We start from the raw sequence: 17,770 nt of genomic DNA on the forward strand, positions 1-17,770 counted from the left end.
CTTAAAGTTGGGGGACTGTGTGAAGAAATGGTTGTAATTCCTACACGGTTCATACTACATTTTTGAAAAAAGCCTTAAATGAAAGCTGAGAGTCTGCACTTTAAGCAGGTATTCATTGTTTCATTTAAAATCCATTGTGGTGGTGTACAGAGCCAAAATGACGACAACTGTATCATTGTCCAAATATTTATGGACCTGACTGTATAATAGGTTTGGGCAAGTAAAGTTACATACCTTAGCTTCAGCAAGTAAAGTTACATAGGTTAGCTTCAGCAAGTAAAGTTACATAGGTTAGGTTTAGGCAAGTTAAATTATGCATGTTAGGTTTAGACAAGTTACATAAGTTAGGCATAGAGAAGAAAAGTTACGTACGTTAGCTTTAGGCAAGTAATGTTGCATAGGTTAGCTTTAAAGCAAGTAATGTTATGTATGTTAGCTTTGGCAAGTAAAGTTATACGTTAGCTTTAGGCTAGTAAAAATGACAGATGTTAGCTTTAGGCTAGTAAAATTACATAGGTTAGCTTTAAAGCAAGTAATGTTATGTACGTTAGCTTTGGCAAGTAAAGTTATGGAAGTTAGGTTAAGCAAGTAAAGTTATACGTTAGCTTTAGGCTAGTAAAAATTACACACGTTAGCTTTAGGCTAGTAAAATTACATAGGTTGGGTTAAAGAAAAGAACCATGGTGATTACATACCTTAAAACTACCAAAATTTCACATGGTTCCGAACACTGGTCTACCAGGGGAAATTCTCATGCCTTTAGATATGGACTTTCTCTGTTTGTACTACTTTACTCCTGTCAGCACATTGGTCAGGGGATCGCAGCCTTGACAGTTACGCAGGTTATACACGAATTGCTTGTTCATAATGAATTATACATGAATTGTGGTGCATTACTTTTTGGTAATATATTAACGTTATGGGAATTTGTGTGTCTACCATAATAAAACATACCAATTGACTTTCTATTGGCATTGTTTCCACAGTGCCAGTGTAACCTGGCATTTTATTTTAACGCATTACGTGCCACAACTAATGAGAGCTAGTTCACGATGCCATACGCACACTAATGTATGTAAAACTGATTCTTTTATTTTCTTTAGTCAATGCCAAGGTGGCATTTTCTGCCACTGTAATCGAATCTCATGATGCGTTCACTGGACCCTACACTGCTGGCACTAGCAGAATTCTGATCTTTAACAGAGTCTTCACCAACATTGGCAACGCTTACAATGGTACAACAGGTATGTTCTGACACTGGTTTACTTTCAGAAGCCTGAAGGCATTTAGAGGTGCTGGTAGGTGGGTATTTTACTTCTGGACAGAGGCTGGCTAGTTGTTTTCCTCAGTTTTTTGTCTTCAGCCCATAAGCTAACCAGCTGCTGGCTTTAGCTTCATATTTAGCATACAAAACCAGAAAAAAAAATAATGATTTTCTTCTCTAACTGAAAGGAAAGTGGTTATTTGAGTTTTCATTGGTTAGAAAAATAAAAAAAATCCATTCAACAAGGACAGCAAAAGCTTTTTCATACCTGTCTTCTAAGTCTTTGCATTTTCTTCTTCTACAGGCATCTTCACTGCTTCCCTGAAGGGGGTTTACCACTTTTCATTCATGACTTTTGGCTACAACAGCCACACTTCAGGAGCCATCCTGGTGAAAAACGGGCAATACCAAGTGAGTACGTGGGAGTTCACAGGACCAGATACCAGCGACACCACCAGCAACACAGTAATCCTTGAACTGAATGTCAGAGACACCGTCAATGTCATCCTGTGGGACGGTGGAAAAATACATACTAGTGTCTTCACTGGATTCCTCATCTTCCCAACATCTTAGATGTTTAGGATAAAGAATGTAAATTTCTGTGGGTTATTTCGGCAAGTAAAGTTACATTTGTTGGGTTTGGGCATGTAAAGTCACGTATTTAACATTAGGAAAATAATGTACGCTAGCTTTAGGCTATGTTAGGGTTAGGCAAGTGATGTTACTTAAGTTAACTTTGACAAGCAAAGTTATATAGGTTAGATTAGGCAAGTGAACTTACATACACTAGCTTCAAGCAAGTGAAGTTAAGGATATTGGGTTTGGGCGAGTAAAGTCACATATGTTTGCTTTAGCAAGTTACATACCTTAGCTTTAGGTAAATAAAGTTATGTATGTTAGCTTTAGGCAAAGTTACATACCTTAGCTTTAGGCAAATAAAGTTACATAGGTTAGGTTTAGTCCAATAAAGTTAGATAGGTTAGGTTTAGGCAAGTAAAGTTATGTGCATTCGCTTTAGCAAGTAAAGTTATGTACGTTAGCTTTAGGCAAGTAAAGTTACATATATTAGTTTTAGGAAAATAAAATTACGTACCTTAGCTTTAGGCAAATAAAGTTACGCATGTTAGCTTTAGACAAATAAAGTTATGTAGCTTTAGGCAAGTAAAGTTATGTTCATGGGGATTGGGCAAGTAAGTTAAGCTCATGTACGTTAGCGTTAGCCAAATAAAGTTATGTAGGTTAGCTTCAGGCAAATAAAGTTACATACATTAGCTTTGGCAAGCAAAGTTTAGTAGGTTACATTTAGGCAAGAAGACAAGTAAAGTTATGCATGTTAGCTTTAGGCAATTAAAGTTATGTGCATTAGCTTTAGGCAAGTAAAGTTACCTACGTTAGCTTTGGTAAGTAAAGTTACGTATGTTAGCTTTAAGCAAATAAAGTTATGCAGGTTAGGTTAGGCAAGTAAAGTTACATACATTATAGTTTTAGGCAAGTAAAGTTCACTGTTGCCAACTCCTCAGTAAGAAGAGTAGCTATTGGCTGTCCTAAAAGTCGCTAGAAGTCGCTAAATGACATCATCGCCTAATTTGCATAATTGTCCATATGCATGTAATTGTAATGGCTGCTGTAGGAGAGAGGAATAACGTCGTGGGAGAGACAAAAACTGAGTAAAAAAACACCCTGAATATGTTTAGATCTACAAATGAACCTTCTTTCAGTGATTTATATTAGACAAAGAAAATTTTACATTTACATCCCGCCCCGACTGTAAACCAGGTCGGGATCAGAGCGATAGATCAGCCAGCGGCGGTTCCGCGCATGCGCGATTCACTTGCAGTCTGGACGTGGAGGGCTTAACGTCTCCTGCTCTGACTGCTGCTGGGAGGGAGGACTGGGCTGTCTGTGAGTGCTTTGGGGCGAGAGAGGAGCCCAGGGCAGCATCCGCTGCCCGTTGAGAAGAATAAGAATGATACGTGCTCTCACAACAGAGTCTCCAGAAGTTTTCAATAACATCAGAAAAAGTCGCTATATTTGTCGCTAGTCGCTTTTTTGATAAAGAGTCGCTAGAGGGGTCTGAAAAGTCGCTAAATATAGCGACAAAGTCGCTAAGGTGGCAACACTGGTAAAATTACATAGGTTAGGCTTCGGAGAGTAAAGTTACGTATATTCAAATGTAAATTTCTGTGGGTTATTTCAGCAAGTAAAGTTATGTTCATTGGGTTTGGGCATGTGAAGTCACGTACATTAGCTTTAGGCAAATAAAGTCACGTACCTTAAATTTAGGCAAACAAAGTTACGCATGTTAGCTTTAGGCAAATAAAGTTATGGAGGTTAGCTTTAGACAAGTAAAGTTATGTTCATTGGGTTTGGGCAAGTAAAGTCACATATGTTAGCTTTAGGCAGATAAAGTTATGTACATTAGCTTTAGGCAAATAAAATGTTAGTTTTGGCAAGTAAAGTTACCCATGTTAGCTTTAGGCAAATAAAGTTACGTAGATTAGCTTTAGGCAAGTAAACCTTGTCTTCCCAACATCATAGAAATTTACATTCCAAACCCCCAAGAATCTATGTTTTTATTTAGGGAATCATGCTTTTCATTTAATTTTTTTCTTGTTCTTTTGAGCAATTCATCATCCTGAGACTGATTTCAATTGTTGAGATAGCTTTTTGAAACTAAAAATAAATGCACAACAAATAAAATAAAAAAAATAAGAATGTTATGTCATGTAAATGATTAACTAACAGCAGTAATTATTTGTTTTAGTGCTTGATGCATCAGACAAACAGTTATCACTTATGGTTAGAAATATTTTTTAAAATTCATATAAGAATGATTTACTCTCAACAATCATCAATAACCCTTAGAAAGGCACTGACTAGGCACTATGTTATGACTGCATTTCACACAGTGTGTAAAATGTATCATTATCAGCTCCTTTGTAAATTGTGGGTTCTTTAAATTCTTTTGCTAATGATTCTGCATTCTGCATTAAACACCAACAATTTAAAAGGTCTGTAACACTGTGATTTTTTAAAAAATATATATACACACACACACACACACACATATATATATATATACATACACATATACATATGTATACATATATATATACAGTGGGTACGGAAAGTNTCATGAGGAATAAAATGAACTTTTTTGATTTTAGCAAATGGCTGCAATGAAACAAAGAGTGAAAAATTTAAAGGGGTCTGAATACTTTCCGTACCCACTGTATATATACACACACACATATGTATATCTGTATATATATATATATATATATATATATAAAACGTTATGCCTATGCAGTCACTAATTATATTTAACTCTGATTCATACACATGCATTAAATTTTAATTTTGTCACTCAAAAATAAGGTACATGCAGAGATTCATAACATCATATTGTGACATGGTAATTGTGGGTTATATTTAAATTATTTGAGTATTAATATTATGTTAGGATTGTACACTTGATCCTACTCCAACTATATTTTTCAAAAAGAAGTAGAGACAAAAAATATATCTATTTACAAAATAGTCATTCTGGATGTAGATTTTTGTCATTTATACCACATCTCTGACAATACAACAGGTTTTTTAGCTGAACCACACACTGATAATACATTGAATTTTGGGAGCACATCACATCAAAAATATCTGTCAGTTTCTAAAGATAATCATCTTGACCAGACTGTTACTACAGCCTTAAGTGTTGGGGCAGTCGGAGCAAAGAGGCCCGAATGTCTGTAACAGGCCCAGGCACTTTACCCATGTTCTCCCATCGCTGTGTGCTAGGATCCAACCGATGGACCAGTCCAGACTCACTGTAATCTTCCTGGCAGTATCCTCCCAGTATATAGACCTTCCCCTCCAGGACGGCTGAGGCTGCACCCACATGGGGGACAGGCAGCGAGGTGAAAGCAGTCCAGGAATCTGCCACAGGATCATACACCTCACAGGCTAATTGGTCAGTGTAAAACTTCCTCAGGTTACACACACCTCCAGCGACGTACAGATGGCCTCGCAGGGGCTCCATGCAGTGCTGGGCCCGGTCATGGGTCATGTCTGCCAGGTAGGTGGTTCCTCTCTCTGGGTGGTATAGGAACATGGAAACCAGACACACATACTTACAATTGAATCCTCCAGAGATGAAGAATCCTCCGTCTATGACAGTTACAGCATAGCCGCTCAGAGCCTGGTCCAGGGGCTGGACAAAGCTGAGAATATGACATACAAGGCATCAGATGGGAATGTAGTGAAAGGGTAAAACAAATCAATCTGGCATTTATGTCCCTGAATCTTCAGTCCAAACTAGACTAGACAGGATGGGCAGTTTGGAAGCCAGACTTTAAACATCTATCAGACTAATCACTGACATTTGACTAAATAATTTATTATGAAAACCTTATACTGTTATACTATTTGGTGGAATAGTATAATTCAGTCAGCCTCAGTGTGACCGTTGGGAGTTTTTTTTTTTTATATTGCGACATCATTTAGACCAGAAATGCTCTGTCTTGGAAGAAAAAAAAAAAATAAAAATCCTAGCTTCACTACCTTTACCATATAAGGACAAATTAACCGTTTGGTGGAGCTTTTATTTTTAATTATTTGATCCTTGACTTTTATTTTTTATATAAAGTTACATAAATCTGTTCAGTAAGACCTCTGAGTGTATGATACCTCGAAAAAATAAATCCAACTAACTTGCTGAAGAAGGCGAACTAAAAAGGCATACTGTTGAAAGACACAGCAATGTCTCATGGATTTTTTTAGCGCAATATCATTACATATCTAAACCGAACTGTAGAGATAGCCCAATCAGGTTGAGTGAAGTTCAACACATTTTTCATTAAGATATAGTGACTCAAAATGTGCTTTATCAGACAGCTGAGCAGAACGTTAAAGGGTTTTAAAGGTTTTTTCTAATGTTTAATAAAATGATCTATCATTCAGTTCTCCTCTCGTCTCATTTTGAATGTCCAACAGTTCACCATTAACCTTTTCATCCTGTCGTGTCAACAAAAATTAAACATGCATTTCATCATAGTTTTTATTATCAAGCTCTATCTTTTACCTCCTCAACATCTTCGTCTTCGTCATGCAATAAAAGTTTTTTTGTCATAGTTTTAACGAAATTAAATTGGTCCACACCTATGAATTCACCCACTTCACCAGTTGACTGATTTATCTGGCATCATGACATCAATCAACACATTGAGCACCGCAGGGGGACTAACAACTAGCCAATTAGCATCATGGACAGGGTAGTCAAGCTGTTGTCAAGGTTTGTCAAGGTTTGCCAAGGTAACAATGGCAACAACGGCTACTGCTATAGACAATATAGACGCTGCCCTACCAGGCACGTCTTCTCAATATCGCCCTGCATCATAGTTTGCATCTACTTCACTCTGCTCCACTCCTAAAACCCCAGCAAAACCGGTATGTTGGCATGGCTATGCATCAGTGTGGACTTGGAATGACGTTACATTCAGGCAGATATGTTGATTTCTACTGACTGGTTGGGACAAATCGAATCTCAGTCCCCCAGAGAGATCAGTTAGAGTGGAAGCAATGGCAAACTGAAGACACTGGGATGACAATTTTTACTGATATCAGGCATATGACAAATCCTTAATATTTGTGATTTAGAGCACAGTTAAGCTGGGCATTGATACATCTTGCCCCAAAACTTACGCTTTCGAGGGTTGATACTGTGTCGAGTAGTCGACTTCAAGTGTTACATCACCAATCTTACCTCCAGGAGTCAGTGTCTGGGTTGTACATCTCCACACTGTCTACGTTGGTGTTGATCTCTTTATCTCCACCAATGGCATAAAGACGCTCCTGGTGTACCACCACTGAGAAGTTGCTTCTAAACTCTTGCATGTCAGCAAGTCTCTTCCAGCTGTTCTTCAAGGGATCATAACTAGAATTTGTGAGATAAAGGTAAAGGTAAAGATAGAGAAGGTGAGACCACAGTTGTGGACCTGTGTGACAATCTAGGTTTTTTTAAAGTGACAGGACGATATTTACGCACTGTTTATTTTTACCTGTAGGCAGACTTCATCACGTCATCCTTGGTGTAGAAGTAACATCCTCCAACAACATACAACCTTCCCAGCATTGATACTACGCCGTGCCTGAACTTTGGATTGTCTGGTATCTCACCCAGCTTCCTCCACTCTATCTCCTTCACCAAACCTGTACCACTGCGTAGAGAGTTTGCAAACCATAGTTCCTTGCTTGGTGAACGCTGACCGTCATCTGGGCTCAAATGGTCTCCCCCAACCACAACCAGAGCATCTTTGGGACGCCGAATACGGCACACATCCTCGGTTTTTGGAAGGCTGAAACCAAATTCCTTGAGTGCTGAACCGTAGAGTTCCACCTCTCTGTTTCCAAAGCACTCCATGCGCAGGTTAATGGCCCTTACCTCCCTGAACTCTCGAAAGGTCATGAGAGGGAACCGGACTCCGGTCATCAGTATGCCTGCCTGGTCCAATCTCTCCTCAGGATCAGCCTCAATCCAGGAGATTACAGCTCGAAATACAGTCAACTCTGAGGGCACACACAGACCATCATTGCGGAGAATGTCTAGAAGCTTCTCTGCTGGCAGGTCCTGAAACTTCGACGTGGCTGAAACATCCCAGAAGTTTCTCAGTACAAAGTCATTGGCTTCCTCAAGCAACTCTGACATCTCGTAGGCTTCCGCAAATGATATCACATCCAGGCAGGAGCTTGCCTCCATTTCCTGTTGCATGAAGTCAAGGCAAAGTGAGAGGGCAGGCTGGAACTGAAGCTGGAGGGCCATGCAGGTGATCTCGAAGACACAGTCCCAGCTAAGCCAAAGGGTCCCACTGTAGGAGCAGTCAATCAGAACCTCTAATTCAGAAGCTACCAGGAAAGGAAGGGCAACACAGGTCTGTCGGGATTCCCTCATCCCCGAGGTGAACATACCACGGAAGTAGTCACTGCTTGCCGCCAGAATAACTCTGTGGACTGGAGAGGGACAACCAAAATTTCGTATTTTGACCACTATCAAATAATTATCAAGATACTTAAAGATTGCAGTCATAAGGATGTGTACTTACCATGGAATAAAGCTCCATCTGTATCCAAAACCACATCACACCCCACTCCGTCTGCCCACAACTGTTTAATGGACTGAAGAGTAATCTTCATCTGTTCTAGAGCAGAAATCTTTTGCTCTTCCTTCTTAGGACTTCCACCTTCCTCCATGCTCTCCTCTTTGTTGCAGAGATCCAGCACTCTGGGTACTCCCAGTGCTTGAGCTGCAACCATAATCGAGGCCATGCTGCTTTTGTTAAAAGACAATACAACTCCAGTGTAGGCAAACTCCACAACTGCCTGTAGCCCTACATGATCAACCTCAGGACCCAGAGGCACTAACTGCCTATGGACTCCTGCTTCCTCATTATCGTCTGATTGTTGTCCATTTCCATCCCTCAGCCTCTCTCGAATGAAGGAGCTGACAGCTGCAAGGATAGGGGAGTGTACGTCAAAGGTGTTCCCATTATCGGTGGCCAGGGTCAGGTCTGTGAGAACTGATGAATCCCGGAATTCCTTCAGGGCCACAAATACCTCTTTGGGATAGGTTTCGCTGTGGTATGTGTGGATATTATTACAAAGTCCCTCACCCCCAGTTGCCTCCTCTTTTATATGCTCCCCAATTCTTTCCTGACCGCTACCACTCATCCTGACCTGTGACCCCTCCTTTTTACTCCTCCCACTCGTCAGCCCCATCCTGGAGTCATTGTAAGCAACGATCCTCCTCAGTTCGCGTTTGTCCTGTTCTATCCCTTCTTCACCACTTTCTTCAATCACTCTTTTCCTCCTCTCCTTCTCTCTCCTCCATCGCTCTTCCCATTCCAGTGGCAGGTAATGCCTGGTAAACTCCATGTCAGTGGCTAGGCTTAACTTTATAAATACCACAGAGAGGCCACTGTAAGTTCAAAGAGAATTACTTATGACATCCAAAGCAAAACCTAATGCTGTTGTCTTGATGAATTTTCTTCTCTCTTATGTTTACTTTTTCTGCCCTCAGAGATCTTTCCTGCCCTCTCAGATCCTCTCTATTTCTCAGACCCAACTTTCCTCGCTGCATAAACAAGCAGCTATTCATAGCAACTGGGTCAGAGAGACTCAGTTTCAACTGAACCTTGGCACTCACTCCAATACAATGCTCATCAAGGAAGAAAACAGAAATGAACTTCAATGTCTGAGTTTACTGGGGGAGTCAATAAAGAGCCAGTTAATATTTCCCCTTTATGTGCCTAGTATAACTTTAATTGTTAATAGCAGAAGTGAAATAAAAAGTCCTGAAAAACAAACAACTCAAGAAGCCAGACGGAAACTGGTTAATGTTAAAGTTAATTTATGACAACGAAATGCCTATGCTGTAGATTCTGTTAATGATTATTGCTAATTGTCAAGGGTCACGTTTTAGTCACGTGAGGTGCACAACTCTGAATGCTATGTAAACTGTGCCAATTCTGTTAGAGTGTATTGTATTTTTTAGTAAGAAAAAAAGAGGATCTAGTAGTTTATAAGCCCTTTTACCACTGCCTCTTTAAGGCAGGAATTTCACGCTGTTGTGCCACCTTTCCATTCTGCATAAAAGATACAGTCGTGCAATGGGAGGACAGAGTTGTCTCACCTATAAGCCAGCAGTGGAGGTAGCAGAGCGCTGCTGTGTAAAAGGGATTGCTGGCAGGACAGGGCCATAGACAGGAAGGGTGTAAAGTTCTGACAACATATTGTGTGTCCAGCCCACTGTTGAGAGATTTAAAAAACAGCTGATAGCAGTTAGCAGCTAACTCAAAGAAGCACAGCAGTCAAAAATGTCCACAAATTAGGAAAACAGTAAGGTCTGCTAGCTTCTTACGTCAGAGCAGAGGACAAGATCAGCTGCAATGTAACAGGGATTATAAATGACTATTTTTGCCACATTAATGCCATTGTTATTGTTTAGAAAGCACTGCCGTCACATTGTCACACTAGAGGCCAAGGCTGTTGTGTTAGGCGTCACACTGTCACGCCTGTCACGCCTGTCACGCCTGTCGTGCCTAAAGTAGAAACTTTGTAGTGACCCTCTGGTGTGATCTCTGTGTACTTGACTTGTTCCATCTCTTCCTCATTACTCTCACTTTACACAAAACAGCATATCAGTAGGTATCACTAAAAAGAAAAACGCAGGTTGGTGTAATAAGTAAACTGTACAAAACAAGGAGCAATATGATAAGGAAAGAGTATAAACACAAAGTAATATAATGAGAAGGCAGCAAAAAGAAGCAAAATATATTAAAGCGAAAGTCTGATTGTCTGACTGATGGTTTAGAACAGGGGTGTCAAACATTCGGCTGAGGGGGCCAGACCCGGTTGGCCAAAGGGTCTAATCAGGCCCACTGGATGACTTTGCTCACCTAATAGTGATGCACCTGTGAAAGCTAAGGCAGAATTTATACGTTTGCGTCAAATTGACACCGTACCTACCCTTTGTGTCGATGTAGAACCTCACTGTACCCTGACGTGCACCCCCCCAGAAACTTAACTACGCGTCATGGTGACGCAGACCTTCTGTCTATTTTGGCAAGCTGAAACCATTTCCCTCAGTGGAAACAAAACTTTAATTTACTTTAAATTAGTTCGCTGCGAGGGTCATAAGGACAGAGGGATGTCGTATGCTGTAAAGCTCTGTGAGGCAAATTGTGATTTGTGATATTGGGCTTTATGAATAAAATTGATTGATTGATTGATTGATTTAATTTCACAGATAAGAAACAATAAATTGCTAAGACAATAAAGCCTCAACAAAAATAGCATTTTAAGTCTTGTGTGTGATTTATCCTGGCTTCATATGGGTAGAGGAAATCTCAACTTGTTGCTAGGCTAAGTTATACAATGTAAAATGCCATAGGCTTGTGCTAATAATGTTAGCATCATATTTTTGTATGGAAAACGTGTTTAGTATAAGACAGTCGTTTTGTCGTGAACCTTGTGAGCTGTAATGGAGTCAAATTTTGTAACATTACCTTTGTTAAATGTTGCTGTTGTCCCTGGTTTTATGTGAGTAGAGGAAACTCCACTAGCTGCTAGGCTAATTTATACAATGTAAAATGTATGTAAAATGTAAAAAAAAACATTAGCATGTTGTATTTGTGGGGAAAATGTGTCCAGCAAAAGACAAATGATTTTTCTGGGAATGCTGCAAGTTATAGTGAAGCTGATTTGTGAACTTGTGTTTGAAATTGTCTCTATTAAGCCCTGTTTAATGTGTGTTTAATGTGTGTTTTGAATCAACTAAACGTTACAGCACTTCACAGAAACCCTGCAGCCAACTAGTGTTTTGGAGGTGTAACTGCAGAGCAAAAGATGCTCAGAACGGCCTAGGCCACATCTGTAGGCTAGGGTGTAGCCTCTGCATAGAGCTGATGATTGATCAAATCTGATAAAGAATACAGTCAGATCATTTACCCACTTCTGGTCCCCTACAGGCTGGGAGTTTGAATCCTTAAGACCAGTGATGGTTTGAGGCCCTCCCAGACTCCGCTGACATTGTTCTGCTGCAGCTGATCCTCTATCTTCCTCCCGTAGTTGTTTTTTTTAATGGTGCTACAATTACTCCTGACATTCAATGTACCTTGAATGTCCCCACCACCACCACCTCCACCATACACACAAAAACACATCCCTAAATATTCTCCCTCTAGCTTTTAATAGCTACCAGAGAGTGGAAAAAAAACAGGTTTAATGGTACAAAAACCGAGTGTTTCTTTATATGCTTGACCTCATGGCAACATACAGTCATTGGGATTTTCTTGTGCTGATTTTCAAGAAACTTGGTTAAAATTTGCACTAAATTTGGATAGAAACCTGGCTTGTGTCAACAGACTTCTGGCATGCACTTTATTTATCAAGAAGGAAATTGAGATTAACTTTCAATCCAGAGTTAGGGCACATGATACTGGACAACAACAACACAAATCAAGGACTTTCACTTTGATGTTGACTGATGATTGACCTGTAATAAACAACTGTCAAAATGCCATGAGGAAATAGGGTAAAGTTTATTAGCTTATCTGATGTTTTTACAGCAGCTTTGACTTTGACTTTCTTATAAATACGTTCCTTCTCGCTGTCAGTAAACAGTCATTTCGAGTGCCTTCTAAGCTGAAGAATGGAGAAACTTTCACTGATGATGGTTGTGTGTTTGCTTGCCGGTCTGTCTGATTGTCAGACCAGAAGAGCGGAGACCAATGAGCTGACACATGAAGACCTGAATGATACCTGGGTAGAGAAGGATGCTCTCCAAAATCTAAACCAAGAGCTAGAGACACCAGCCACTTTGAAAAAAAACTCAACAACCCAGCTGACCTGTGAACCACCCATCTACACAGTGCTGAAGGAGCTGGGAGCTCTGGAAGAAAGGCTTGCAGCTACTGTGAGAGCCCTGGAGGAGACAAACAAAAAGCTGGAGGCCAGTGAGAGGAAGCTGTCTGCACTTGACAGCAAGGTGACTGAACTCGGTACAGTGGATCAAGGTAATAAAAAAATACCAAACAATGGTTACGCTAAGCCATAGTTGCTGCTGAGGACTAAATGATTCTGTTATGAGCTAAGCTGAGATAATTACTTTAAAAAAAAATACAAGAATGTATTGATTTAACATTGTTCTGATGATGTCAGATAATAGCAACATATCTATGCTTAAAAATATGAGCAACCTTCTCTTTTACGCTCTTGCTCGGTGCAGCTCCCCTGATAGCCATAAGCAAAATTTTCTTTTGAGAGGCACTTTTGAGAGGCATTTCCACCTTTTCTATACAAACATTGCTTGTATGCGTAAGTTTCACAGTTGGTGAAAACAGGCCAGTTTAGTGATTTATTGATTAAATGAAGGTAGATGAGCTTACTGGCATGGGTAGAGAAGTCCAAACAGGATTAACTGAGTCCACAGCTAGACAGGAATGGGAGCAGGAAAGAGGTGCAGGCAGTTAGGTTCACAGGTGTCAGAGTTCATGTGGCTCTATAAAGCAAGGCATGAAGCAACACCGGCAATCTGACAACTGACTTGTGAAAAGGGGCAGGTATGGACTGAATGAGGGAAATGGGGAGCAGGTGGGTAGAGAAGATCAGGGTTGCGTTCAGCCCCGATAAAATGTAGCAAAATGTTGATTCAAAGGTGGTGTGCTGAAACCTGGTTTTGTTATGCAAGCGCACTGCCTTATAGTATGCTGGGGTTTCAGTCAGTTTATTTACAAAAGGGCTTTGTTGGCATGGGAAACACTGAAATATAAGTACAATAAGGATCTACTTGGCATTTATTCATATCCATGTTGCTGCTGATTGGGTAACACCGCGAACACACCCACCAACAAGAGAAAATGTGGGCTACAGCAAAGCCCCTTACACACCGTTTCACACTGTTTCAAGAAACATGCTGTTCAACCCAGACACCAAAGCAAAATGGTGATCACTATGAGACTGAACGTACCCCGGCTGATGGGAGTGGCAGGAAAGGGGTTACTGCAGGGCAGATTTGGGAGTGAGGTTGAAAGTCTGAGGGCATCTGGTGGACAGGTAGAGAATGGCAATGAAGGGGCTGGGGGAGTGGAAATGTGGCCAGATGAAGGAACAGGAAGTTCAGTTCAGCATGCAATAGGAAGGTTAAACACTGTCAGACCAACTGCCAAGAAAAGGTCCATGGTCACTTTCCTTTTCTTTCCCATGAACAGCTCTGGCTTAAAGGTACAGTGTGTAAGATTCAGGGGGATATATTGGCAGAAATGCAATGATGTTCTTAACTCTATTATCACCTGAAAAAAAAGAATCATTGTGTTTTCCTTACCTTAGAATGAGCCGTTTCCATCTACATAGGGAGCTGGTCTTTGTCGACGGAGACTGCCATTTCTTTCAAAACAAAAGCGCTACGTTGAAGCAACACCCCGAATTGACATTTTTTTCCCTTCAACAACAGCACATGGTTAGGTTTCGGAAAAAAGAACAGGGTCTGGCTTTGTAATCTCATGGGATGCAAACACTGCTGTCCTGGGTGAAAGTCAGTGTTTGTTGGACCCATCCACCACCCGTCCCACCCACTCTACTCGGACTTCTGCCACCTTAACTTTTGTTCTTGTCCTGCCGCGTATCATGCCGACGTTAAAGGATGGCTTTATTCGTCAGTGTCTGTCACCGCAAGTCACTGCCTTAGCGCTGGATTTCGATGACTTCGGAGCGAGACCAGGTTGGATTAACTCACCTGGTCCGTTTGTTTTGGAGAGGAGACCTCTGCAGGTAATTCCGCTCCTGGTTAAAACCTCCTGAATATCCGGATCTTAAGTTATCAGAAAAAGATGTGAGCATACTTTAGCAGGTGCTTTGCTAGCGGCCTGTCTCTGATGAGCCCAACAGGGTAGGAGGAACACTGATTTGTAGCGTGAAACTGCTTTTGCTTATACAGGTTTTAATCACCCGGTTCAGGAGAGGAAAATACCTCTGCGGCTAAATCAATAAAAAACCCTGGAAAATGAACTCTGAAGGAATTCTCACCAGGAGAAGTTTCAGCTGTTTGCAATCTGCAGTCCTCACCACTTGATGCCGCTAAATCCCCCTGAATCTTAAACACAGCTCCTTCAAAGAATGATTGTGGACACAGTATGATGAAACTGAAATAAAAGGAGAAATTTCAGAATACTGATGTGTTCATGTTTACATCTCTCAGGGCAGAATCGGGTTGCATTTTCTGCTGCACATCCAGTACAGGGCACCATCGGTCCTGTAAATGTTGGTCATGGTCTGGTGTACGATAATGTTCTGTCCAACATTGGAGGACATTACAGCCCAGTCACAGGTCAGTACTCAGTGTTCCTCTGCTATTCCACCACCTCTAGATTGGATGTACCAAAGTACCAGAGATAACTCTTAGTATTAAAGTGATCTTTCGTTCTTTTCCCCTCCATCTCTTCCTGTTGCCTGGTTACTCATTTAATTATGACTATATTTTGTCGTTGGTGCAGGATATTTTACGGCACCAGTGCGAGGAGTCTATTATTTCACCTTCACTTCCTTTAACTGGGCAAATGATGGAGCCTCTGGTGGCAGTTTGTACCGAAATGGAAACCACATAGTGTCATGGTATGCTTCTACTCAAACTAAGGCCATCCCTGGATCTAACAGCGCCATCTTGCAGCTACATGTTGGAGACAAAGTCAATGTTCGTCTTTGGGCAAATTATAAGATCAGTGATAATGGATTAAGGTACTGCTCATTCAGTGGATTTTTGATTTTCCCTGTGTGAGGTGCATTAATGTGATTTCATACGGATCAAACCTTTAATAGAGGTGAAAAGATCACACAATGTGATGTGACTTCATGTTCTGTTTATAAAATAAAGATGGGAATGTTATTCTGTTTTCTTTTTTATACTCAACTGATCTACTGTATGTTGAAACACATTGACAGTATTAGTAAGACTTGTATATTTGTATAAGGTCATCAATTTAACAGTTACCTTTCAAAAAAATGTTCAAGTATTGTCTTTTGGGCAATATGTTAAAATGTCTGATTCCGCACTTGTTAATGATGTATTAGTTTTTTGATTTCCATCATTTTGCGATGCCTTTTCATAATAATGTACCAGAGAAATAATCATACATACAATTATGATGATATAACAGCGCTTTACATTAAGAAAATTGTACTGCTTATAAAATTGTCAGTCAAGGTTTATCATTTGTAGTGTCATTTGTTTGTGTAATTTATTTTTTTGGCAATATGTTCAGTCTGGGAAGTCTAGTATCAAAAAGGACTGAGGGAAGCAACATAAGGCTAGGTGGGGAAAATGAGGAGTCAGTGCTGTTGTTAGTCCTTAAATTGCCAGTTAGGAAGCATAAAAAAGAATATCAGAGAGAGCCCAGGCCAAAATAATGAATAAGATAGCCCTGAATAAAAACAAAACCACGGCGCTGACTAACTGTCAGAAAAAAAATACAATACAAAAGTCACAAAGAGCTCTGGACTACAAAGTGGCCCACCAACACACCAGCAAGGCAACACATGGCAGCCAAATGTGCAGCTCCTCAGCCTTTATATACCCCAGATGGTGAGATTGGCGACTGGTCCCTAGTCAATGGCGCAAGACAGGGGAGGAGGAGCTTAGGTTGAGGCCCAGAAAGGCTGAGGAGCAGCACAGCACAAGTTAGTTTTACATTCACCTATAGGATCAACGTTTCTAATGTGAGGCAGTGTATGAGACTTTGTTATCCTGACGTAGAGGGGATGGTGGATGTCGTGACACCTAGGCAAGACGCCTGCTAATATGCAGATCACTGCAGACCAACAGACAACAAAACCAGTTTCTTCTTAGCGAGTCATCACTGTGTTTCTAACGTTTGTGCCAAATTTGAAGACATTCCCTCAAGGTGTTTTTGAGATATCGTGTTCATGAGAATGAGACGGATACAAGGCCACGGTGACTTCGACCTTTAACCATCAACGTCTAATTAGATCATTGTTCAGACCAAGTGGACGTTTGTGCCAATTTTTTTCTTTTAAAAACTAAGCTTTTATTTACATTAATTTCATGGGTAAGAAACAATAAAGACAATAAAGCCTCCACAAAATAGCTTTTTGAGTCTTGTGTGTGATTTATCCTGGCGTCATATGAGCAGAGGAACTCTCCGCTCATCACTAGGCTAATTTTGTAACGTTACCTTTGTTAAAGGCGCTGTATGTAAGAATGTGGCCAAAACGGTTACTGCACTCAAATTCAAAATACTGCGTGTCCGCCCCCCCTCCCCTACAGATTCGAGGTTGCTGGGCAGCGGCACGCTGGAGACTGATTTGTTTGCCCACGGGCGGCTGCCGTGGCAAGGCTGCGTCGCCGCGTCCTTGATCTTCAGTTTTCCAGCGGACCGTTCGAGCAAGTTCGGGTTCTCTGCTGCTAATGCTGCTGCCGGGATACAGCTGAGGAGACTGCTAATGCTATGTACCGGGACACTGCTAATGGTGCTTGCCATGCTGCTGTAGCTCAGTTGTAACTGTAACTGATGCTGACACTCTACTGACTGCGTGACTGGTAGATGGCGGTGGGTGGCGCAACAGGCCAAAACACAAATTCAAAACATAAACATGATTTGCGGACCGTAAAAATGTTTTTTAAATGCGAATATTCTGGCTGTACTATTGTTGTTGGTGAGATCAGTATGCTATATGAACATTATTCCTTAGTCTCTGTGACATATTAGGAGGATTTTATGACTGTTTGCTTTAGATTTCTTACATATAGCTCCTTTAAATGTTGCTGTAGAGGAAAAGTCCACTAGGCACGAGGCTAATTTATACAATGTAAAATGCCATAGGCTTGTGCTAATAATGTTAGCATGTTGTATTTGTTTGGAAAACATGTTTAGTATAAGACAGGTGTTTTGTCAGTGAATCTTGTGAGTTGTAATGGAGCTGAATTTTGTAACAGTACCTTTG

General features: G+C 40.7%; 3 protein-coding genes across 3 annotated transcripts in view; 2 read left to right on the forward strand and 1 right to left on the reverse strand.

Annotated features, from left to right (window-relative positions):
• LOC126404512 (uncharacterized) overlaps window positions 1-1,887 on the forward strand; it is a 4,974-nt gene extending 3,087 nt beyond the window's left edge. Inside the window, exons 4-5 of the mRNA XM_050067783.1 lie at window positions 1,104-1,244; window positions 1,569-1,887. Of these exons, the coding sequence (XP_049923740.1) occupies window positions 1,104-1,244; window positions 1,569-1,837 (410 nt within the window). The 3' untranslated portion in view covers window positions 1,838-1,887. The remainder of the gene's footprint in view (window positions 1-1,103; window positions 1,245-1,568) is intronic.
• A 2,955-nt stretch (window positions 1,888-4,842) lies between these two features.
• Window positions 4,843-9,190, reverse strand: si:ch211-63p21.8 (kelch-like protein 33). Its single transcript, XM_050067756.1, has 4 exons — window positions 8,362-9,190; window positions 7,321-8,269; window positions 7,026-7,196; window positions 4,843-5,484 (listed from the first exon to the last, which is right to left on the reverse strand). The coding sequence occupies exons 1-4, from the start codon at window positions 9,188-9,190 to the stop codon at window positions 4,965-4,967; spliced, it is 2,469 nt and encodes an 822-aa protein (XP_049923713.1). The 3' UTR covers window positions 4,843-4,964.
• A 3,281-nt stretch (window positions 9,191-12,471) lies between these two features.
• On the forward strand, window positions 12,472-15,931 carry LOC126404535 (cerebellin-3-like). Its single transcript, XM_050067815.1, has 3 exons — window positions 12,472-12,831; window positions 15,012-15,140; window positions 15,307-15,931. The coding sequence occupies exons 1-3, from the start codon at window positions 12,486-12,488 to the stop codon at window positions 15,585-15,587; spliced, it is 756 nt and encodes a 251-aa protein (XP_049923772.1). The 5' UTR covers window positions 12,472-12,485; the 3' UTR covers window positions 15,588-15,931.
• The last annotated feature ends 1,839 nt before the right edge of the window (window positions 15,932-17,770 follow it).

The sequence above is a fragment of the Epinephelus moara genome, chromosome 17 (genome assembly GCF_006386435.1).
Source record: "Epinephelus moara isolate mb chromosome 17, YSFRI_EMoa_1.0, whole genome shotgun sequence".
Lineage (NCBI taxonomy): Eukaryota > Metazoa > Chordata > Actinopteri > Perciformes > Serranidae > Epinephelus > Epinephelus moara.

What these genes read in the sequence shown, in the direction of transcription:
- si:ch211-63p21.8 (XM_050067756.1), bottom strand. Translation starts at nt 9,190, where the DNA reads ATGGAGTTTACCAGGCATTACCTGCCACTGGAATGGGAAGAGCGATGG. An exon ending in AGATGGAGCTTTATTCCATG is followed by an intron (nt 8,270 to 8,361) that starts GTAAGTACACAT and finishes GTCCCTCTCCAG; the next exon opens with TCCACAGAGTTATTCTGGCG. An exon ending in CCAGACACTGACTCCTGGAG is followed by an intron (nt 5,485 to 7,025) that starts GTAAGATTGGTG and finishes TCATATTCTCAG; the next exon opens with CTTTGTCCAGCCCCTGGACC.
- LOC126404535 (XM_050067815.1), top strand. Translation starts at nt 12,486, where the DNA reads ATGATGGTTGTGTGTTTGCTTGCCGGTCTGTCTGATTGTCAGACCAGA. An exon ending in ACTCGGTACAGTGGATCAAG is followed by an intron (nt 12,832 to 15,011) that starts GTAATAAAAAAA and finishes TACATCTCTCAG; the next exon opens with GGCAGAATCGGGTTGCATTT. An exon ending in ACATTACAGCCCAGTCACAG is followed by an intron (nt 15,141 to 15,306) that starts GTCAGTACTCAG and finishes TCGTTGGTGCAG; the next exon opens with GATATTTTACGGCACCAGTG.